We start from the raw sequence: 22,623 nt of genomic DNA, 5'->3' as shown, positions 1-22,623 counted from the left end.
AGCTCAGGTGCATGTGACTTTTTTTGTATTTGGTGCCCAGTGTTTATCTGATTGCCTAACATTTCATGTTCATGGTCCAACTGCCTATGTGCCAAGGTTTATCACTGCTGCTTTTGTGCTTATTTACTCAGGTTAACTTGGTATTTGTCTTCCTGTGCATGAAAGAGTCAGGCTGAGAAGCTCTGTCACATCTTGTCTCTTTTAAAAGCACAGATGCTGAGTACCTGCTATCCATCCCCCCAGAACTGCGTTGTCAGCGACTCAATTCCCTCTTTGCTTACAACTTTTTTTGAGGATCCAATGGCAATACTGAAATATGAGCAGTTCATGCAGACCTTAAAATTTAACAGAAATTCCCTTCAGACATACAGAAACATCACTCCTAACACTGAAATAACTTATGCAAACAAGTTACTAAAACATTGTGAGGAAGCAATGTTGCTGAGCACTCAAGACTGCTGCACACAGAGACTGGCAAGTGTTTAAACATTACTAGACTTACTGCATGCTTTTATGCTTTAGTTAATCAACACATGGAGAAAACCTGCAAGGAACACTTCCTGAAAGGCACTGGTAATATCATTCGCAGAGCCTTTATTTTGCTATGCAAGAAAAACAACATAGTATTCCCTTATCCATAGGTATTAAACTATAGTGGATTACTATTAAATTATTTGTACCTCTAAGCTAATTCTCACATAGTTTACTAGCTCTTCAGGTCCTCTATAGCGCTGGTTCATGATCCAGTAACTATGGCTACTACAAATGCTTTACAATTTTTATACCTTCTCACTTGGAGAGAAATAAAGCAGCAAATGATCTTCACAACACACAAATTGATTCTAAGTCTCATCCTTGCAGAAGAAGCTCTCCAAAATACAAGCAGCATTAGTTTAAAAACAAAACAAAAACAAGCAAACAAAAAAGAGCTTTCAGTGAAGGTAAAAAGTATTTGCTTTTTAATATGCACTTAAGTCACAGTATTTCTTTTGAGATCATTACACCAGGTAACATTTCCATTGTATTCTCGAAGTATTTTCTATAAGCCTGTCTAAACATTAAAGGAGTAGGCATTAACTAAGGGAAACAAAAAAACTGTGCTTTCAGAACAAAAATAAAGCCAGTGATCAACATTCTTTCTATTCATTTATATCAGTGGTTGCACAAGAGATTGTTTTTCAACATTTAAATGCCATCACAATAAGCAAACAAAATCAAAAGCAGCACATACTTCATTGTTTTTCTGGCAGTCCTTACCTGATGTCAGTAGTAAAATGCAACCCAAATCTAATCACACCATTTGAAATTATCTTACAAATTTTTGATTTAGGCTATTTTCCGCATCTCGTATTCTAGCAAAAAAAAATCATTAAGGAGAAACAATCATTTAATGCAATTTCTATTAACAGAACAGAAATACATTACAAAAGAGTAGCTACTGATCAGAGCATACTGAAATGAATACAGACCTGGTGCGCTACCAAAATTTTTGCTGACAGTTATGTATATTTAAAGAGATTATTCAAGTCAAAACTCAAGGAGAAACTGAGGTGTGAGAACAGCTGTTAAAGTATTAACTGTGTCCGGTAACAGTTCACACAGCACACACACATACTGGTTCTTTCTGCAGTATTTATTTGCGAGGCTGTAGCACTGAGATTTCTCCTCCTACAATAAATTACTTACTATGATACAGTGTATAGAACAATGGTAAAACATTTCTTGACGACTCAAAGGACAGACATACTGCAAAAGTCCACGCCTCTGAAAATGAGAAATGGAGACAACAGCCTCCTTGCCATCTTCATTAGCTAGATCCTTTCTCTTCTTTGGCAACAGAAGCCTCCACAGGAGTATCTTCTAAATCTTTGCTTGACTTCTCTTTCTCGTCATTTTCATCTTCTTGAGGGTAAAGATCTGGGTATTTCTGCATGCATTCCTGCATGGCACGGAATTGGTCCACACAGTCTGATCCCTTTATTTCTTCTGTGCTATAGTGGAAACAAGAAAAGGCTGACTTGAACTGCTCCCCACAAGGACCACTAGCCATTCCACCCAGACACGGGCAGTTCCAATTGATATCTCCATTGGGCAATATCAAGCCTGAACAAACAAAAGAGAGAAGAAAAGTTAAATGCTCCTTTCAAAAATTAATTTCATTCAATGAAAGCTGCTAAGCTGCAGGTGTAAGTGGAAGTATCAGGAATACTATACTAATTCTGTAGCTTCAAGAGCACAAAACACCTCATGTTTCCTGGCCCATTTGTTTCTCTCTGATCTTTATGATCCACTATTGGGCACAAGTGAGACTGTTTCTGTACCTATGCCTGAATTAAGGCTTTGTCTCTTGACTACAAACGACTTAGAATATGCTAAGGCAATTCCAAAAGGAATCAGAGTCAAGTCAATTCACTTGCCAGACTCTGTCAGGGAAGCATGCAAGCCTTAAAATCACATCATACAGGATACAAGAATCTAATTCCTGTATTAAAATTAGAATTCTTTTTAAATCAAGCTGAATGGATGCTTTTTTTTTTTCTTTTAGATGAACTCTTGAACACTAATCCAGAAGTTCTTTCCTCAAAATTTGAGCAGGAAATCCATAACAAAAAAAATAAAATCAGTTTCTTTTAAGACATGCAAAGACTAAGTCTCATACTGCAGAACAAAAAGAAAAGGAAGAGCGTGACAGTCTGTCTGATCCCAGAAATCAAACAGCAGTTTAGATGACAACTGAAAGTGAGTTAAGTTGCATTCTAGACACTAAATAGACTGGAGTAGCTGGAAAATTCTGCTCCAGAACCAATAAAGTCACCACAGAAATACTTCAGTGATGGAATAGCAAGGTGGAGATATAAAAGGGGAATACACTCTTTGATATAACAGCTGATTTGCATGATGGAGTTCAAACAGAAAGCCAGAGAATTCATTTGCTCTGTATGTTTTCGAAAAATCCTTTACACAGTCAGGTAGGAAAACTGAATATGATGGACCTGTTAAAGTGCACTGCTAAAGTTGCTATTAATAAGCAATACAACTTCATTCCCTTTCTCTGCTTTGTGAGAATGTACATGTAGTTATGTTCATCAGTGAAGAACAGAAAAAGTTCTTTAATCCAAGCGGGTTTATTCTTGACTTGAACAGTTTTCTCCCCTCCTCTCCAACAGAAGACTTCCCTAACTTCATCTCCAGACTGATTTCCTGCAGGAGCATAAAACTGAAGTTTGTTTTCCCTTTAGAGGAAGGTGAGCAACTACCATTATTAGATAAGTATGTATCAGTTCTGCTCTGAACAAGAAATTATATTTAGGGCCTGATGAAACTTAAGATTACCTAAAAAAGCCTACTTAATATCTTTGTCCTGTGAAATCATGAATTTCCAGATATGTTTATTGGTGTATTAACAAGAACAAAAGGAAAATTTTACTCAATACTTTGCTCTCAGTCAAACCAGTTCAGCAGAAAATTCACTAAGTCAAATGTCAGTGCTGATCTCCTTTTCCTTCAGGAGGTAAGTCTCCTTAGCATGACTTTGTCAACTACAGTATTGTCATTTTTCATAGATCAAGCTTTATTCAGCATGACAGTTTTGTAAAATATCTGCATTAATCACCGTACTGACAAGATACACCTAGTACAGCGCACTGTGGCACCTCTAGCTGTCTGGAGGAGAAACAGAACAGCTGAGACAAGGAGATTCATGGCTGGTGCCAGATTCCTTCTTGCCAAAGATGACAAAGGAAAAGAAGAGTTGTTGATCACGCAGTGTAGAAGAAAATTGGCTTGCTTTGTTAACTAGACTTTGAAGTCCTATATTCTTCTTAACATCAGCCAGACATTTTTTCAATACTCACAAAAAACAGAAAACACAAGAGGAGTTTTGAAAAGTTCTTGAAGATAACGCAGCAACAAAATTACTTATAAAATACTTCTCTTTAATAAATACAAATTATTTATTTTGGAATCAGAACTACTTGTGAGCATGCAAAAAACACAAACACTTCCTTGCTGATAATTGCAACAGGATGCATACTTAAGTGATTTAGCGTATCAGTTAGAGAGTAACACAGTTAAAATAGGAGCAGATTTTATCCATTACTCTTCCCAAGTCACAAGTCTATAATAGACAAGGTTACTATCTTTAATTCTCTGAATTAACACTTCTTTCAAATGCAGCCTGAATGTCACTGATTCAGTGGGATATAATGTATTTGAGCCTGCACTTGGGGGAAGAAAAAACACCTGTTTACATCATGGGGGAATCAAGACTTGGGTTAGCAATCAACCGCTGACCTCATGCAACCTAACTTCTCTTAGCTCGTGGGATGTGCTAATATCACGGATGAATGCAGAAACATCTGCATTACCTACTGAAATCTCATAGCTGATAGGACAGAAGTCAAAAAAAAACCACCAAAATACAGCTTTATTTTCTTCTCAAAGACTAATGTCTGTTAGTGCCAGAGGCTACGTATGAACAATGCAATAATAGAAAACAACATACTTATCTTAAGGATGGAAAAGGCTCCTACCAAAAAAAAAAAAAAAAGCAATGCTTCAAATAAATTAAAAAAATCAGTTGTATTAAAAGATACAGATTATTATACATCTATATAATCAATCTACTCTTTCTCAATATGACTGTTCTGTATATAGTACAGCAGAGAAGATAAAGAGACATAACCGTATTATGCCACAAAAAACACTGGAAACCAAGTCTTCTATTCAAAGTAGAAACTAAATTAGAAAAGCCTGCCTGTTACTTTATGTACAAAGCCCTTTCCAATCTTCTTTTAAATAAAAACCACACAAACCAGACCTTCTGCACTTCAACGTATTCTAGAACGTTTTGCCCATGTGTCTTTGCTGCCACAAATTTCTCTCCCATTAGATGCAGCTCATTCTGTGATGTGTGAATTGTTTTGATCTGCTGCATTGTAACCTGAGGCTGTTCAAGTGAGAAGCTTTCAGAGAACCCTTAAAACACAGCAGCAACTAACCACATACTAAGAATAAACTTATTACAGTTTTTAAACAGTTTCACATTCTGAATTATACAGACACACACTGTCACTGTAAGGTGTCCCTGATGTAACCAGCTTCTGGCTTTCTTTGTTCTCTTCTCTATACTTTAGGAAGAAGGTGATCTAGCATACCATAAATTCCAGATTGCTAGGAAAAAAACACAAACACTTCCACCTCTGTTCTTCACCACAGCTTTTCCATTCATAGCAAAATGCATATCAGAGGAATCAATTAATATGGCATTAAAAAAAGAAACAGCTCCTTTAATTTTTGCTAGTTTATAAACCAAATAAATGGCACAACCCTGTATACTCCTTGCATATGTACAAACAGAATAATTTGGGGTAGAAGGACAGAGACACAAAACAGAGGAGTCCCTCTTTGGAAGCACCAAGAGAATGGTATTTTATGTTTGCATTCTGAATCTTCATAGTATATCTCTGTTAGATCTGAGACAGGCAGCCTTTCCTCTTAAAATCCAGTGTCAAAAATAGACGCTTAGTTGCAGGACCAATATGCATTCTTATGCTGTTGCTAAATATCCAGCTTTTGTTAATAGAATATCTTAATTATGACCAAAGGAAGACCATAAATGGTTGTAGTAGGGAAGATGTACAAACTTTAAACTACCACATGTAGCATCAATGCAGCCTGCATGTTCTGATTGCTTACATTTATTTAGCTCAACAGCAAGCTTCTCTGTTTAGGCGTACAACACACAAGGTGATTTAACAACTAAGCAAACGATAAAACTTTCCAAAGGTTTCTATGTGCTACAGATGTAGTATCTAGGAAAAGTATCTTCCTTTGCTTTATTTTGCAAGCAGTCGCCAGTTTTTTTTTTTTTTAGCGGAAACAGAAAGCCACCAGCCAATGAAAAGCAATTGGGAACTTAATGCTGCCATTTAATCATTAGAGGCTGTTACCTCTTCACATAATAGACCAATAACAGATTATAGGCAGGTCTAGCATGGCATCAGCAAGTAAAGCACAACCTGCCTGAAAACGTAACAGGTAGAGGAATTCCTGACAGACACTAAGCTGCTTTTAAACATTTTTCTGAAATAAGACACAGCCACCTGATGACTTAAGGAAACATGAAGTTTCTATATTCTCTTCTCATTATTCTCATGTGGGTCATTATAAAACTAACAGATTCTGTTCACATGAAATAAAACATTTGTGTATATGTTTGCTGCTCATACAGTTCTAATGAAACCAGGATAAACAGCTAAAGTGCACGATTATTTTCACACAGATCCATGTATAAAAACAAAGTTATTTTAACGACGCAGAAAGATATGGTTCAAATTAAACTACATATCACATCAGTTAACAAAGCATCTCGTGTGCTACAGCTGCTAAACAGTGCTTAAATGCTGCCCTCTAAAGGTCACACAGCCACTTGCATATCTTCAGTTTCTAAAATTTCAGTCTCAGTTGAGCTATAAGCAATGAAATCGCACAAAGTGACAATTAAAAAAAAAAAAAACAAAACAACAATTTCATAGACACTGAGAACATTTTATTAACCTAGGGCAAAATTCAGTTAATCATCATGATAGGAACAAGATATTTCATTCACCCATTAGAAAAAAAATAAAATACGCCCTATAAAACCAAAATATTAAGAGTCAGTCTCTGAAATATTCTGATCTCTTAAGTCTCCTGAACTAATTCATTTACAGGTTCAATGTACTTTCTGTAAGATCTGCAATCTTCATTGAAAACTTGAGCTCACCTCTTCTCAAGACAATATGGTTACAGATGAAAACCAGTAATTTGAACTTACCTGTCATACGAAATAAAAACATTTTACATCTATTGATTTTTTATTGATTTTTACATCTATTGCCACTTGTATCATATAGGGTAAGTGATAAACATGTAATATTAAATGGGATAACAAACAGAATTTACACTTTTTAAGCCCTAACTATATTAATACAGGAAAGACATTTTTTTTCTGGATATCTCTGGTTACTAACTGAAATTATAAGAGATCAAGTGATGCACTTGAACAGATCACTTTGAAAGACCATTAAAAAATCAGAAAAAAAAAAGTTTGAGTGTTTTTTTACTGAACAGTTTTCTAAATTTACTAAATAGATTGCTTATTTACCAAACCAGTTGCCCCGCTATCAGTCTGTAAAAGTGAATCAATATTTTTGCTCCTACTTCATAAAAAATTTGGTGGTGTTTTCTTCTTTTTTTGGGGATTGTTAGATTATCATATATTTCATATGTCACTTCCTACTTCCAGCCTGCTTACTACTGACCTTGTTCTTCATAAGGGTCATCTGGGTCATCTGCAACCAGTTCAGCACTGCTTGGTGTCTCATGGTCCTCCTTGGTCACAAATATAATTTTGTCTTTTCCTGTCATACAGGAGACAAAAAGCAAAAGTTCAGAGAAAGCTGGGACAGAATGAGTCATTTACAAAGCTGGTGAACAGCACAAGATGAGATATTCAACATGATGCTCTGGTGGTAATATTGAATGAATTCTACTGTACTTATTTATCACCTTCAAATACAAGTTGTTGGTTCACAGGAACAAACACAGAAAAACAATCTGGAAAGTATTCACAGGGAAGGTGCTAAAAACTATAAAAAAGACCTTGAAATAAGACCAACAATAAAATCAATGGAAAATTAAAAAGATTAGGTAGTAATTTATCTATAAAAATGATGAAAGAAACTGAGCCTGTTCTCTTTGTACCACTCTCATGTACCTGTAGGAAATTTTTCTTTTCCTATTGACTAATGAGAATAGGACATAACCAGTTAAACTGATTTACAATAAACATTTGCATAAAGCACAGTTAGGCAATGCAAATAAATGTCTACAGAGATTGCGGCAAGTCCTCACTAAAGAGAAACAAGATAAAACAGGTGCTTATTTTTAGAGGAGACCAGAATCAACTATCAGGACTCAGAAGCAGTAGAAGATTGCACACTATTTCTGAGCTGTGACAGCATTTAACGTGCCTCAATTAATTTTATTTTAAACACCAGCATCCCCCTCCCCACCCTAATGGAGGTAGGGACTGACACAGTGTGGTGACAGGAACTGGGTGCAAGCAACCTGAGAAAGGAGGTGGAGAACATGAAATAGTTTGGGAAGTGTTCTTTTAAAGCACTCATTTAAATAGTGTTAGCATACATAATAACAGATCGCCCATTTGTTTGTTAGAATATACAGAAGCTATCTGAAATTCTTTTCCTCTACAGTTCCAGTTTTTGCAGCAACAAACCGCAATGGCTGGAGATCACAGCACAGCTCATTGAACTGTGAAGTTAAGAAGTTGTTTTGAAACAAGCTCAAGCTACTACTCTCCTAGAAGAACTTGCTCAGCTGAGGGTCGTTAGACAGAAAAAGGAGCAGTGAAAGCAAAACTATAATGAATTACAGGCAAGCATTCAGGAGGATACTCATTAAGATCAACAGCCTCCATTAGAGGCCAGCGGCATGTTTTGCAATTATTATGTGAATTAAGTACTGAAGAGTACCTTAACGGGGTTGAACCAACTACACCGAATGGTGCTGCACACATTACCAAGGGCAGAAAAGCCCCAGAGCACGCTTCCTGCTCCGGTGCCACTCCTGATTTAACAAAGAGGTTCTGAAGGGGCAAAAAGAGGCTTGGCTGGAAACCAGGGCAGAGTTTCCCAACAACTCTGCAAAACTATAAAAAATGTTCAGAGGCAGGAAGGTCACTACAAGGACGTGGTGTATTAGAAATTAGTCGCTCCTTGCATCTCAATGTGACCTCAACCAGCAGCTGCTCAGGGCTTCCCTTGGCTTTGCATTCAGACATGTCTCACACATTCAAACGTGTCTCAGAAGCAAATAATTTTAAGTTCTTTTTAGGAAGAAAGCAGTTTTTCCATTTTTTTTTTGGTCAATTCTGCGTTGTACTCCAGCTCGCTTTACACCACAGAACACCTCAGGATTTCTCATAGAGAACTAGAAACGTATGAACTCTAACCCCTATTACTCTAACTGCAACTTTGTACGATGCCGTAAGCCAACTTATGACCCAGAACGCTGTTAAATTAGGTTATAAGCATGAAGCAAAGAGGACCATAACTTCAGGCTGCCTCATCACAGCATTCAAACAGCATTCAGCGTGCATCACCAGCTTGCAGACCTAGAGAAAAACCGCTTTTCAAACTAGAAAACGCTTCTTTCTAGCGTAAAACCAGTCACGTTATCAAACGAGAAAGAAAGAAAAAAAAAAAAAAAGCACCAAAAATCCACCCCCCGGGGCAGGAGGCGGCCATGCCTCAGGAACCCCAAGACCCCTGCAGCAGCCCAGGCCTTCCCCTCCCAGCTCCCCCCCACAGCGGCCGCTTTCCCTCCCCAGCACTCGGGCCCTGCCCGGCCGGACCCAGCGCACCTTCTTGCCTGCAGTAGGACATGGCGGCACCGCGCACACCACGGCAACGGGCGGCGGCGGCGGCGCGCGGCTCCCCCCACCTCACACACACGCTCCCGCCTCCGGAAGCGGCCGCCCGCCGCTGAGGCGTCCCCTCGCCGCGGCGGGAACGGAGCGGCCAATCCAGGCAGGACTACATCTCCCAGAGTGCTTCGCGCGAAGGGGGGGGACACCATTTTCTTGCTCCCCGTGTGGTGGCTGGGGACTACATGTCCCGGCGTGCACCGCGGTGGGGGGGCTGAGGCGAGGCGTGAGGCGGGGTCGGGCTGAGGCGGGGTCGGGCGGAGCGCGGTGCTCGCGGCGGTTCCTGCGGCTCGTCCCGGGGCGCTGCCCGCTGAGGGAACGGCCCCAAGATGTCGAGGAACGTAAGTTTGGCCCTGCCGCCGCCCCTTCTCGCTCTATGGGGCTCCTTCGGCTGCCCCGGGGTGGCTCTCGGCCGGCCCCTGCAGCCCCCACACCGCAGGGGGTGTAACCGCCGCTGTCAGCCTTTAGCGCCGCAGCAGAGGGTGGTGATGTCAGATCTGCGTTGATAGCCTTCTTTGGTGCCCGGGCAGCTTTTATTTTAAAGTATGCTGGCGCTGGTCACTGGCGAAGTAAAGCGTGAGGTGTTATTTATAGCCGTGTTGTAGCTGGCGTGGAATCTGGGAGCATTACTCAATTTCTCATCGCCTGAGCACGGGGCGTGGGCACCGGGTTGGGAGCGCTGGGACAGAGCTAAGGAGGCTTGAAGGGATGGGCTAAACAGCTCTTAGAGCAATTGTTTTCTCCGTCAGGCTGGAGTTTGTTTATAGTGGGCAAGTTTAGGCCCAAAGCAAGAGGCACTACTTTGCAGAGTAGCAGCTTTAACAAAGCTACAAAACTCATTCTGGAACAGAACGCCTTCCCCTTTCACACCGACACTGCGGTTTTGGTTTATCTCCAACAGTTCTCTGACACAGGCAGCAAAAAAGAACATGTTAAAATCACAAGTGAGGCCAAACCGGGGTTCCTGGAGAGGCTCAGCGAGACCTCTGGAGGCATGTTGATGGGACTTGTGACGTTTCTTCTGTCTTTCTACCTTCTTTTTACCAACGAAGTAAGTGAAGTACTGTCAGTGTTTATAAGCAGCTTTAGCATGTCATAGCCAAGTTGACATTCAACTGGTTTGGCATGTATAGACTTGCTGAAATTGTCATGCTAAAGTTTTAATACTGCAACCGTGAAAATAGAATGATATGTCTGGAGAGTGTGCTGCTTATGCTTGGGATGTAACAGAAGTGTGAAATCACAGGGCCACAGGTGTTTTTTCTATAGAACAGTGTGACAGAGGCGTAGGATGTGTGTGGTGGGAGGTAAGATCCAAAACCTTTGAGATGGTGGGAAAACAGGCTATATATAGTGTTATTGAAAGAGGCTTCTATGAGACAGTCACATTCCATTCATCTCTCTTCTTGAGATAACACAGGGTCCTCATTTCTAGTGCTGTTACAATTTTATTAAATGAATTCATATTCCATGTTGCAAAAGTGAAGGTGTTAATTATTCTCAGTGTTACTTTGTCTTAGTTTTATATTTAAAAAGTAATTAAAGTAAATAAGGAATTCTTATGCCCTACCCTTGCAAACATGCATGAGTTTGGCAGTTTTGAAGTGAGGTATTAGACCTTCACTTAGGTGAATTTTCACCTAACACTTTCTTTTTTACCTCTACAAGAGGAAAAGCAACTACTGCCAGTTCCAGTGACTGTGCAGGAAAAAAGTAGTCAAGTAGTTGTACGGGCCTTTGGAAAAAGGATTATAACTAGCATAATTTTTGCAGTCATTCAAGAACGATAAGGTAAGAGATAAAGAGCAATAATTTTAGACCTTTGTAATAATAAACTATGTGTGTTTGTGTAGTTAAGTCAGTGTTAATTGTACTGTTGCATGGGTAAGAAGTATTGCAGCAAACTGTCAGATGTGGAGAAAGAGAGCGAAGGATTGCAAGCTGAGAGCTTGCCTTGAGTCTGAATGTAGAAGTCCCAAGGGTCTGCAAATTGCTTGTCTGCTAACCTTTTTCACAAAATACTGCAATATCGTTGTTTCTCTACAACTTGATTTTGTTTTTCTTGATTACAGGGACGAGCTTTGAGGACAGCCAAATCTCTTGATGAGGGACTTTCTCTTGTGATCCCTCTTGATAACATTCACAGTGTGTCTCAGCAGAATGAGGGGAGACTAGTACACTTAGCTGGTGCTCTGAGCACATCAAAGGTAAATACAACCAGTATCTTGAAGATAGGAGAATTTCAAGCTTGGAGGGAAGAAATTTTGCTGGCAATTAAAACTGTTTGTTATCCAGGCAGAAAACAAGTAGCTTCTTTCGGCTTCTGTAAGAACTACGTGCTACCATCCAAGCTATAGTTCTTGGCCAAAATCAGGGAGGTGCTGCACAGCACCAGTCTTCATTCTCCCAAGCAACATGCTTTGTTTACCCTTCCACTAACTTGAAGGATGATTTCGGTTTCCTTTTGCGTAAGGAAGCTGCTATACATTCATGGCATTGTAAAGTGTTTATGCTTTTACAGTACAGACGGGATAGAGATGCTACCTCTTGTGTTTAAGGTATTTAGTTCAGTTGTGAAGTTGTTAAAGATTTTTGAATGAAAGAGGCTGTGTGGTGGGAAGGCAGCACTGATGCATTGTGTTGCTCCTTTGGCCATGCAGAAGTAACAAACTGGAGGAGCTTTGGTCCTCTATTTCATCTTCTGGGACTTTTGCACATTGTCGCTTTGTTTAGAAGTACAGTTTTCTTTCAATTCATGTTTTCTAAATAACGAGCTTTACCTTTGCTCTAGCAAAGTAATAAAACTGTAGTAGTAATATAGTAATAAAAGCAATCAGTAATAAAAGTATAATGTTTGAATTTGTGAGGAACAGAATTTATACTGACTTGTGTTTTCTTTATATTTGACGTAGCCTTTGTTTGATCCCAGCTATGGGCTGACAATCCATGCTGTCAAGCTTAAGCGCACAGTGGAAATGTACCAGTGGGTAGAATATGAAGATTCTAGGTAAGTGAAAGAAACTTCTAAAAGTTGTTTATGAAGATGTTGTCTTAACAGAATCCCACTAACAAATACTCCTTTTCTTTCCCCGCTCACAAAGCCAAAAAAAAAAAAAACCCACCTACCAACCAACCACACAACAGAACTCTGTCAGGAGAGGTCTGGAATTCTTGGGGTGTTTTATGGAGTCCCTTTAATTTCCTTAGAGATGTCAGGTTTTGTAGATGGCTGATGTTGCGGAATTTGCATTTGATAAAATCAAAGATGTTTATAAAATGTTTCCACTTCCTGATTTATATAGTTTGTATGGGGTTTCTTGACCTCTGTGCTGTAGCTGTGGCTTTTTGTTTTCATTATTGTTGTCCTGTGCTGGGCCTCTTCAGAAACCGTTGATTTTTGGTCATATGTGTTTTCAACAAAGTTCAAAAATCTTAAACAATTTATGGAAAAAATACAAAACACTCCTGTTTTTCCCAAAGGAAAACAGTTGATTGCTACCCTTTCTAACGTTCCTAAAGCTTCTCTGAAGCTTTACTAAAGCCCATAATATTCCCTCTCTGCTAGTTGTTTAGCCAAATCAGTATTGTTGTCCCTGAATATTTGATCCTGATTTTTTTAAAATAAAATTTTATAATCCTTTTTTTCCCCTGTGATTACTAAACCTTTCCTTCTGTTCTTTAAAACTTGAGCATAAACCGTGAAACCAATTCTTTTATTTCTTTGCAGAGAGTATGAAGAAAATGGTGAGATTAAGAAAGAAACCAAGTATACATACAGTAAGTTGATTAACAAAAAGTCCATTTTATGCTCTTTGGATTTTTGTGTGTGTGTATTCTGATTTTGTTGTAAACCCTTTATTTTTTTTTTTTCACTAGAAAAGAAAGCTATTTGAAAAAATAGCAAAAATTCTGTTTCCTAAGAAGATGGCAGGGCCTCTCGAAGTAACTGAGGAGATACATGCTGTAAGAAAGCAACTTCTCAGTCTTGTCTTGGAAATCCCAGGGTTCGGAATAGCATCCAGGGATAGTGTGCTCCCATGATAGGACCCATAGGGCCCTCGGTGATGGGAGATGGGCAGAGCTGGGAGCACAGTGTGTTGAAAGCTATTTCTGAGATTGCTCTTCCAAAGTGCTGTAACTGGGCATATGTCAGGTGTGAGCAGAAGAGAACAGACAGGGAAGAATGGTGTAGCTCCAGTCTATAAAGGCAAAATGTTGAGAGTCTGTTTAGGTGTTGATACTAGCTAATGAAAACCACCACCACCTTCTGATGTGTGCTGTAGTTTTTGCCAAGTATTTTTTTGGTAGGAGCAGAAGTGGGAGGATCATTCTGATCTACCCAGTGGCAAAAAATTGAGTCATTGTGTATCTGGAGATGAGTCTCTCTGCTTCGTTTATTTCCAGTTAAAGCACGTGGATACGTAACGTGGGTGTGTGGTTTCTGGGTGTGATCACAAAAATTTCCCAGCTCACTGTAGCATGGGGCTCTGCAGCATGGAGATCTATAAGGAGCAAAGTTAGTGGTGAGTGTGAGCTATCAAAAATGGCCGTTTAAAAACAAAACAAACACAAACAAAAACTGTGGTCTCAAGATTGTTGGATTCTGTCCAGTAAAAGTTGGTATTTTTCTAGATGTGGTGGGTTGTCCTTGTCTGGCAGCCAAGGGCATATATAACTGATCACTCATTTACCCTGCAGCCAGATTTGGCTAAAAAGAAATCTACTCTGGGGATGTGGGGAGCCTGCTGTAGCCCAGATGAAGGCGGTGTTAGGCATTTTTGACAGTGGCAGCTACAGATTCCATCTTTATCTTGTTTGACTGTGCTGAAATCTGCTAGTTCCAGCAGAGCTCACAGCCTCTCCTTTCAAAACCAGTTTGATCCTGAAGAGTGGAGCCAGGGCTCAAAGTCTGATCAGGGAAGATGCCAACAGCAAAGCTCCCACTGAGTGAAGATGAGTTACAGTTTTATCTCTAAAATCTTCTTCTCTAAGCCCTTCCATTCATTGCTAATATGTTAGGAGGCTAGATTTAAGTGTCATTACAGACTATCACATTTTGTCTCTTGATGTAAAAAGTATTACTGTGAGTGTAATTATGTAATTTAGAACTGATTGATTGAGAGGTGTCTGCAGTAACTAAGATTTGAGTGGCAATTCTTTCTGTCTTATCAATCTTCATATCATTTTCTTCAGATACTGAATGGAAATCTGAAGTTGTGAACAGCAGGAATTTTGATCGAGAAATTGGACACAAAAACCCAAGGTAATTTATCACCTAGCACAGTCCCTCTAGATTCTGTTAACGTATGCAATCAAAGATGAGAGCTTTGCACCTAATCTTCATGACACATGGAAAATGTTTGCCTTTTTGTATTGGAGAGAATTTAATCATAGATAGATAGCAGTTTAAAGCTGCCTGGTGGAAGCAGCATTATGCTACTCATTAGCCATGGCTGGATATCAGGCTATTACTTTACCTCTGGACCATATGGTCTCCATGTGGGAGAACTTGAATGGGTTTCTTTCTGACTTTTATTGTCCTTTTGTGTAGTCTATTGCTAGTTCTTTCTTCTACCACAAATTGAGTGGGAATAGCTGGCATCCCATGAGCTTGCCATACCACTTGCATGCTGTTCCTCGAAGCTAGCATGTATGAGCTCGGGCATATTTGTGGCAATTATCTCTATATAATCAGTTTTGTATTTCTCTCATCTGCAACATTTTAATTACACTGCAGTGTGCTGTTTTTAATGCTAAGTTTTAACTTGCTTGTTATTCTTAGAGCACCTGCTAAGTTCCTTAGGATGCAGGGTACCATCTGGCAAAAAAAAAAAAAAGTGTAAGTGACAAATACAGCCAGAGAGATAGGAGAACCAGGATATGAATAAAACTTAGAACTCTGCCTAACCTCCAGAGCTTTGTTTTGGCCCTATGGGCACATCCAAATAAACTGTCCTTTATTTGGAAATACTGCGTTAGGAAGAAAAATGAAGACAAACATGTTTTTAATTATAAATCCCAAGTAAATAGACCTGTTTAGATGAGAATGGAAAAAGGATGCAGATGACATACCTGCTTTGTCTCTTGTCCCCACGCACACTTTTTTGTTAATGAACGTTCAGTGAGCATTCTCCAGTAAATGCAAATCTGCACTTGAGAGTAGGGAATATTTGATGAGTTCTATTGCAGTACATCATTTAAAAAGTGCTGCAACTAAGAACACTTCATCTCAGTGAAACAGCACTATATATGCAGACATGATAAACTTTAGAATACATACCTGGCATTAATGAGAGCATTTTGAGTGTGTCTTCTTTCTTTCATCCATCCATCTTACTGTTTATGCAGCTTAACAGATTTTATTTTCAAAAATGTCTATTTACTGCTGAGGAGAATCCAGTAGGGCCATTTATGAAAATGAAGTCAGGTCTGTAATTAAAGGTTTACAGAACTGGGAGTTTATTTAACTTGGCCATGATACAGAAGTACCTTTATCTGGAGAAGGTTTATCATCTATGTTTCTTAATTTAGCAAATAAGATCTAATAACTGTCAGCAGAAGCTAAATAAGTTCAGGCTAGAAATAAAGTGCATTTAGATGTGTAGTTAAACATTGCAAGTATTCATCTGGGAGTGTGATTAATCATTGTCACTTGAAACATAGGGTCAGTGCAGAAAAAAATGGTGAATTCCTATGGTGTGGGTGGAAGGTTAGGGCAGGTGATGAGACAGTCGTACCGTGCTTTAACTCACTCTAGTGGTTCCAACAACACAATCAAGTCAGGACACAGTTTCTTAATGGATTTGTTCTCATGTATGTCAGCTATTTAGCTCTTTGAGTTTCTCCTGGTGTTTGACACAGTACCTTTCATGTGCTTTATATTACATACTGCAAGTCAAGAATTTGTTCATAATTCTGGAACTAATCAGGAACTCTTTCTGTTCCCCAGTGCCATGGCTGTGGAGTCTTTCACTGCTGTTTCTCCTAATGTCCAGGTTGGAAGCTTTGTCCTTTCCAAAGGTAAGAATTGCTTTGTACTGACTTCATGTCTTCTGTTAGCAGCAGACTTCAGTTCTTTCTACAGTGGCAGTCATTTCAAATGAAGCCAGGAAGCCAGCCTGCAAACTGGCTGTTAGCCACCTGACCTGAGCTTGTTTCTTTATTCTGCTTAGGTCTTGTGGATAAGATTGATGACTTCAAGCAGTTGAGCTTGTCAAACCTTGAGGATCCACATGCTGATGTTACCCGGGGAGGAGATTATTTTTACCACAGCGAGAACCCCAGGCGTCCAGAAGTAAGATGAGAAAAAAAACTAAAGCAGAAATTGCTATAATGTGAAAAAGAAAGCTGGGGTATGTCCAATTTCTGTTTCAACATGTAGAAATTGGGGTACAGAGTACCACATAGGGCAATACTGCTAGTATAGTCCTTCAGCGAGAGTGATTGTCGTGAAGGAAGCTTCTGATTCTGCTTGCATCTTCTCTTTTTGTTTGCTTGCTTGTTTTTTGTCTATCATGCTTTTAGATAGAATGACATGGGATGGTGTTGGGAGGTAGGTTCAACCTGTGTCTTGCTGTACTGAACTGAGTACAAAGAAGTAGCTTGTTCTCAGCTCGTGCTGCCTGCCTTCCTCTGAAAAAAGATGAAATGACAAGGGATGAACATAGGATCTCTTTGGTGTTAATGTCTTCATGCAGCTAAAACAGAGGGGATATTGCAAAGCTGTGTTTGAGCAATCACATTTTGGTCTCAAAAAAGTGCAGCTTAGAATTTCTACAGGATATCCTCTGGCTTGACATAAATGCTTAAAAAAAGTGACGATACAGAAAGAGCGTTCCGATGCGCAGTTGTCTTCTCTGTGATTCTCCTTTGTAATGAAATCTTTCTCTGTTGATTTGAAATATTCTCCTTATTTGTAGGTGGGAGACCTTCGTGTCTCATTCTTCTATGCAGGTCTGAGTGGAGATGACCCCCATTTGGGCTCAGCTGATAAGGTGGGTCTTCAGCTGCTTGAGAATTTTTCAAATTCTGTCCCTAACTCAGTAACCAGTAAAATTATTTTTCTTTCTTCCAAGGTGACTGTGATTGCTCGCCAGAAAGGTGACCAACTTGTTCCATATCACACCAAGTCTGGAGTTGTCCTGCAGATTCTCTACCCTGGCGATCTGTCTGTGGAGGTAAGATACCACAGTGTACAAGTGAAGGGTTAAAACTGCTGATGGTACTGCAGAAGCAGCAATGGAATAAGCTCTCGTTCTCCCGCAGGCCTGTTCTAGAGGAAGAGATAGCTGTTGTAAACATTGGCTTTTCTCCATGGTTTATCTAGGGCAAAGCGTTACAGCCTGTGTTTGCCTTCCTGCTTTCTGCATGTTCTTTGTGTTGCAGCAAAATGCTGTGCTTCACCTGCTAGCAGTACATAATTTGACTATAGTTATTCCTACTTCTTTTTCCATTTTAAGAAGAAGCTGTAGCTAAACTGTAGTTAAAAAAAAAAAAAAAAAAAGTCCCCTTGTAACGGTGCTGAACATCATTTGCTCTAAGGACTGTTCCTGTGCCTTCTCATTTTGCATTTTATTTTTTCCTTGGTAGCTCCCCACTTACACACACACAAACACATGCTTTTGAAAAGGTCATATGCAAAAACAGTAAAAATCAGGCTTTAATTAAATAAACCGTAGGAGCTATCCTCTCTTCAGCCTCTCTAAACAGGGAGTTTAGGCTTGCTTGAAATGTTTATTGCTGTTCTGGCTGAGAAAGAACCTTCAGGCAGTGCATAATGCTCCAATAAATCCTGCATGCTCCAGCAATTTGGTGATTCATTTACTACTTTTAGTAGGTTGGTTTCCATTAATGATTGCTTTATGCCCTGCTGCAAAAATCCCAGATGTCAGGAATTTACAGGAGCTTCCAAAAGCAGTTAAAGTGTAGAGTTAAAGTGTAAGAGTTGAAAGAGTAGCAGTAGAATCAGCTCTCTGCTGTGAGCTCTGAATCTTCATTAAGTAGAATTTTAATTCCCTGGAAACGAACTCACTAAAAATGAATAAGTTCTAAAGTATTTGTACATACAAGTAGTCAATCAGTCATACGTGTGTCTTTTCCTATGAGTGTTGTATTATTTCTTAGCCATCTGCATGTGTAGTTTTCATTACAGAGGGAGAAGGGGCACAGAATCCATTTTGAAAAAATCTTTCTTGGAATTCTTGCAAATAGATGTTCTGCTTTGCTTGGTGAAATATACACATATCTTTTATCTTTTCTTCTCAGCATACTATTTTTTTTTTTTTCTTTCATGCACTTTTCCTTCATTGCATTTTCTCTCTTCCTGCAAAGATACCGAAACTAAATCTTTAATGTTACATGTACTTACTTGTGCTCTCTTTTTCACAGTAATGTTCAGTGTATCCATTTGCACCAAAATGTGTGTGCACTCTCTCTCTTTGGTTATAGAGAGTATCAGAGGGTGCTTATCGAGCTGTCTTGAATTGGAAAAGTAGAGGCTTCGCTTGTGCTGTGCTTTGAAATCTCTTGTAGTGTGCTGGGATATTACAGCCAAAAAAAAAGCCGTAAAGAATGAACTGCAACATATCTTCTGCCGGAGAACTTGTACCTCTAAAATACTCCGACTTGTTCAGAATTCACTGGGAAGAGTTGGATCAGAAAAGAAGTTGAGAAACAGACTGCATGTAATGGCATTTGTTTTCAGGAGGTGTTTCAGAAAGAGCACGAGAGTAACACCATGAAGACTTGGGCCCTCCGTGCAGCTGGCTGGCTGGCAATGTTTGTAGGCATCAACCTAATGACCCGAATTGTTTACACTTTGGGTAAGTTTGTGACAGAAAACTAAAATGACTTAGAAATAGGATCATAATCCACAGAGCATCGTCTTTTACTCAGATGTGTAATTAATTTGGAGGCCAGGAACAATCTTGTTTGATCTTAGATTGTATTCAGTGTGAAAGTCCCTGTAAACAATTGCGGATAAATAGGATCCCAGCACCAGATGGATTCTTTGTGAAAATAAATAAACAAACAGGTATCTCTCTGCCAGTCTCAGAAGATCCCAGCCTAGCACTTACCAAAATTAGAAGCCAAAGCACAAGCTGGGCTGGTTCTTTCAAGTCTTGCTGTGGCTGCTGCAATCCACTTACTTTCTACACCCATATACAGGTGGTCTCCCATCAAGTCTTAATTAGTAGTTTTATAATAACTTGTCTTTAGTTATTCTATGCTACTGTGAGCACAGCAAAGAAGTTTTGGTTTATCCTTTTAACTTAGAAGAATGTTGGAATAAACGCTCACTGAACAGGAGAATGGTGCCTCAAACTTGCATAAACCTCAGACATCAAAGCTATCATTTGCTTTGATAATCTTTGATACTCCTTTTTATTTATTTACTTATCCATATGCATACAACTGAAAGCTTTATTTTTGCCAGAAATTCCTATTTTGCTTGCATGTTACATACGTTGCCTTAGACTTGTTTCATAGCTGCAAGGCTATCTGTCTACGCTGCCTCTTGAGCGTTGGACAAGACCTCAGAGTTAATTTTGCATGACTTCCTGTCTGAAGAGATGAGGATACCATTGTCTTAGATGGCTAGCTGTTGCTTATCTATCAAATGCCTGGAGGATACTCTGCTGAAATGCCTCATCCAGTGTCCTTGGTAATAATTTGAGTCTTCCTTTTGATTGCAATTGTTTATGTGTGGATCCTAAGAATGAATAAGAGTTGTTTGTAAATGATAATCTTGTCAACTACTTTATCCCATTTAATTCTTCCTGCAGTGGACTGGTTTCCTGTTGTGAGAGATCTGGTTAACATTGGATTAAAAGCTTTTGCCTTCTGCGTAGCCAGTTCGTTGTCACTCTTGACCATCTCCATTGGCTGGCTCTTCTACCGCCCTCTCTGGGCTTTACTGATTGGATTGCTCTCTGTAGTTCCAATCGTGGTTGCAAAATCCCGTGTTCCACCAAAGAAGCATCAGTGAGAAAGAAGCTCTCATGTTCTGCACTGATTCCTGGCTAGAAACTCTTCAAGTGCATTTCTGTTCCGGTTACTGCAGCATGCTTACAGCACATTGGGGTTCAGCAGCGTGCACCAGCAGCTGGGGAGGGCCATTCATAAACATATTATCTATGGAAGAGATGACTGTAGCATGCTATTTGTAGGAAGTCAGTGATACTGACTTCAGGAAAAAAGTATTTTGGAGCATCTGTATTCATTCTAAGTCAGAGAAAAAGCAGATTATCTTTCACCATTTATTAATTCCCCCTGAACTGGCAAATCCTTACCAACAGGTATATTACCACTGTGTGTATTATGGAGAAAGTGCCAGCTTCATCACATGGACTGGGATCTGAAATCCTTGGGAAATAATGTGTTCGTACCTATCTCTGACAATCCATCCCTCTGCTACCTTTTCTGATTTGTACAGTCATGTGCTCTTCTTCGGCTAATGTATTTGGAAGTGCATTGTTAAAGGAAAAACAACTTTGACAATATATTTTTGTAAAATATATTCTTTTGGACTCAGTATTTTTAAAGTTAACTTGAAGTCTTGAGTGTCCAGGTTAGCCGTGCTCTAAGACAGGGAAGTTTTGCCAGAACGCAGTGATTTTCCTCAACTTCTTTTAAAAATCTCTGAAGCTGTTCTCAGTTCAACACCCAAAATGGTAATGTTACATAAAAACTTCAAATTGCACTTCTTTAAGGGGATACTCAGAGATCACTCACCTTTCACTTTAAAAATAAAACCTGTTGCCTTGAAACAAAACTGATTAATAATCAAATATATATTCGTCATAATATTTGGTGTGTTTTGCAATACATACTGTTTTTTTTCTTGAATTTCATTTAGCAAGGACAATGAAAATGCTCCATGAAATTAAGTCATGAAAACATTTCTGCCTGATTAGCTTTCATAGACTTAGTAGCTTAAACGTTGCGCTATTGTTGTATCATAAGAACACTTTTCTTGTAGAGTTGTGATGCTTACAGGTTCCTGTTGTAACTAGTACTTGAGACTGTATTCCCCATACCAAAAGAATTTAAGTTGAATATACGTTGAAGCAAATGTTTCCTATAAATGGTACTAAAATAGAGATCTGATTTATAAATCACAACCATTTTGAGAAGTAGGAATTACGTTATTAGCCTTAATTATTTTAATTTTTCTGGTATTTAATGTTGTCAATTCAATCTCCTGTCCCTGAAAGCAGTGGTAGCGAGTGGAAGGTTATAGGAAGTGCACGTAGTCTCATGCGTGTAGCTGACATGCATTGGTGATCCTGGGCAGTCTCTATCTGCTGCCCTCTGACTTTTACTGCATCTAATGAGAAATTGCACTTTGGGGAGAAAAAAAAAGCTGGACTGCTGTTTTACTGATGATGCAGGAAGCTAACCAGTATTACTATATTAGAGACAAAGATACAATTTTCTACAGAAGTGCTGAGCTTTTGTATGTTTAATAAAATACAATTTTCAGAAGGTTGGTCTGCGGGCTTCTTTTTTTGTTACCTTTAAGCATGGCACACCTTGTGTCCAGGTACGTGGAAGGTTAGTTTGTGGCTTCTAGGCGAGCTAGTTTTCTACTGCTGGTGAAGATGGGTGTTCAACTGGGTTTTGTATAACCTGCAACTATTTCCCCATCTTGGGAAAACTCTTTCATTTTTTGCATGCTTAGTTTAGGAGCTGGCTCCCTTTGCAACCAAGTAGCATCCTGCCTTCTGCAGTCATTTTGTCTCTCTTTCCCCGCTGACTGTATGTAGCGACTACTCACAACTTCATGTATTTAAGTATCCCGAATTAAGAAGTGCTGAGTCACATTGATACAAGTGATATCAGCTCTCAGTTTAAGCAGATGAAAAATTACTAATGCCAGGTGGAGCTGGACTTCAATCCTTGCATTCAAAGCACTTGTCTCAGGGTGAACCCTCCTCCATACCCACACAATGATTAACGCAAAACACACTATCGGCTTGAGTCCACTGCAGTGTTAATACTTTATGCAAGACAGAGACTTTTTCGTGAAGACTTATGAACAGTTTTTACCTACTAACCAAACCTACAGCTCATGTTTTTGTTTGTTTTAGAACTCAGCAGCAAAAACTAAAACTCAGAATGAGTATTGCAGT

The 22,623-nt window shown here is 39.3% G+C and overlaps 2 protein-coding genes across 2 annotated transcripts; one reads left to right on the top strand and one right to left on the bottom strand.

The window, feature by feature from the left end:
- Positions 1 to 936: 936 nt before the first annotated feature.
- Positions 937 to 9,590, bottom strand: CHCHD4 (coiled-coil-helix-coiled-coil-helix domain containing 4). Its single transcript, XM_068695022.1, has 3 exons — positions 9,428 to 9,590; positions 7,305 to 7,403; positions 937 to 2,103 (listed from the first exon to the last, which is right to left on the bottom strand). The coding sequence occupies exons 1-3, from the start codon at positions 9,447 to 9,449 to the stop codon at positions 1,808 to 1,810; spliced, it is 417 nt and encodes a 138-aa protein (XP_068551123.1). The 5' UTR covers positions 9,450 to 9,590; the 3' UTR covers positions 937 to 1,807.
- An 87-nt stretch (positions 9,591 to 9,677) lies between these two features.
- On the top strand, positions 9,678 to 21,976 carry TMEM43 (transmembrane protein 43). The gene is made up of 12 exons (XM_068695021.1): positions 9,678 to 9,831; positions 10,392 to 10,541; positions 11,563 to 11,697; positions 12,403 to 12,497; positions 13,218 to 13,267; positions 14,684 to 14,753; positions 16,440 to 16,510; positions 16,663 to 16,784; positions 17,410 to 17,484; positions 17,566 to 17,667; positions 19,194 to 19,311; positions 20,275 to 21,976. The coding sequence occupies exons 1-12, from the start codon at positions 9,820 to 9,822 to the stop codon at positions 20,475 to 20,477; spliced, it is 1,203 nt and encodes a 400-aa protein (XP_068551122.1). The 5' UTR covers positions 9,678 to 9,819; the 3' UTR covers positions 20,478 to 21,976.
- Positions 21,977 to 22,623: the final 647 nt, after the last annotated feature.

The sequence above is a fragment of the Anas acuta genome, chromosome 11 (genome assembly GCF_963932015.1).
Source record: "Anas acuta chromosome 11, bAnaAcu1.1, whole genome shotgun sequence".
In the NCBI taxonomy this organism is placed as follows: Eukaryota; Metazoa; Chordata; class Aves; order Anseriformes; family Anatidae; genus Anas; species Anas acuta.
The sequence above is the reverse complement of the archived record's forward strand: the minus strand, read 5'-3'. Positions and strand labels throughout refer to the sequence as shown.

What these genes read in the sequence shown, in the direction of transcription:
- CHCHD4 (XM_068695022.1), bottom strand. Translation starts at nt 9,449, where the DNA reads ATGTCCTACTGCAGGCAAGAAG. An exon ending in GTCCTACTGCAGGCAAGAAG is followed by an intron (nt 7,404 to 9,427) that starts GTGCGCTGGGTC and finishes CCTGTATGACAG; the next exon opens with GAAAAGACAAAATTATATTT. An exon ending in TGACCCTTATGAAGAACAAG is followed by an intron (nt 2,104 to 7,304) that starts GTCAGTAGTAAG and finishes TTGTTTGTTCAG; the next exon opens with GCTTGATATTGCCCAATGGA.
- TMEM43 (XM_068695021.1), top strand. An exon ending in GTAGAATATGAAGATTCTAG is followed by an intron (nt 12,498 to 13,217) that starts GTAAGTGAAAGA and finishes ATTTCTTTGCAG; the next exon opens with AGAGTATGAAGAAAATGGTG. An exon ending in AGAAACCAAGTATACATACA is followed by an intron (nt 13,268 to 14,683) that starts GTAAGTTGATTA and finishes CATTTTCTTCAG; the next exon opens with ATACTGAATGGAAATCTGAA.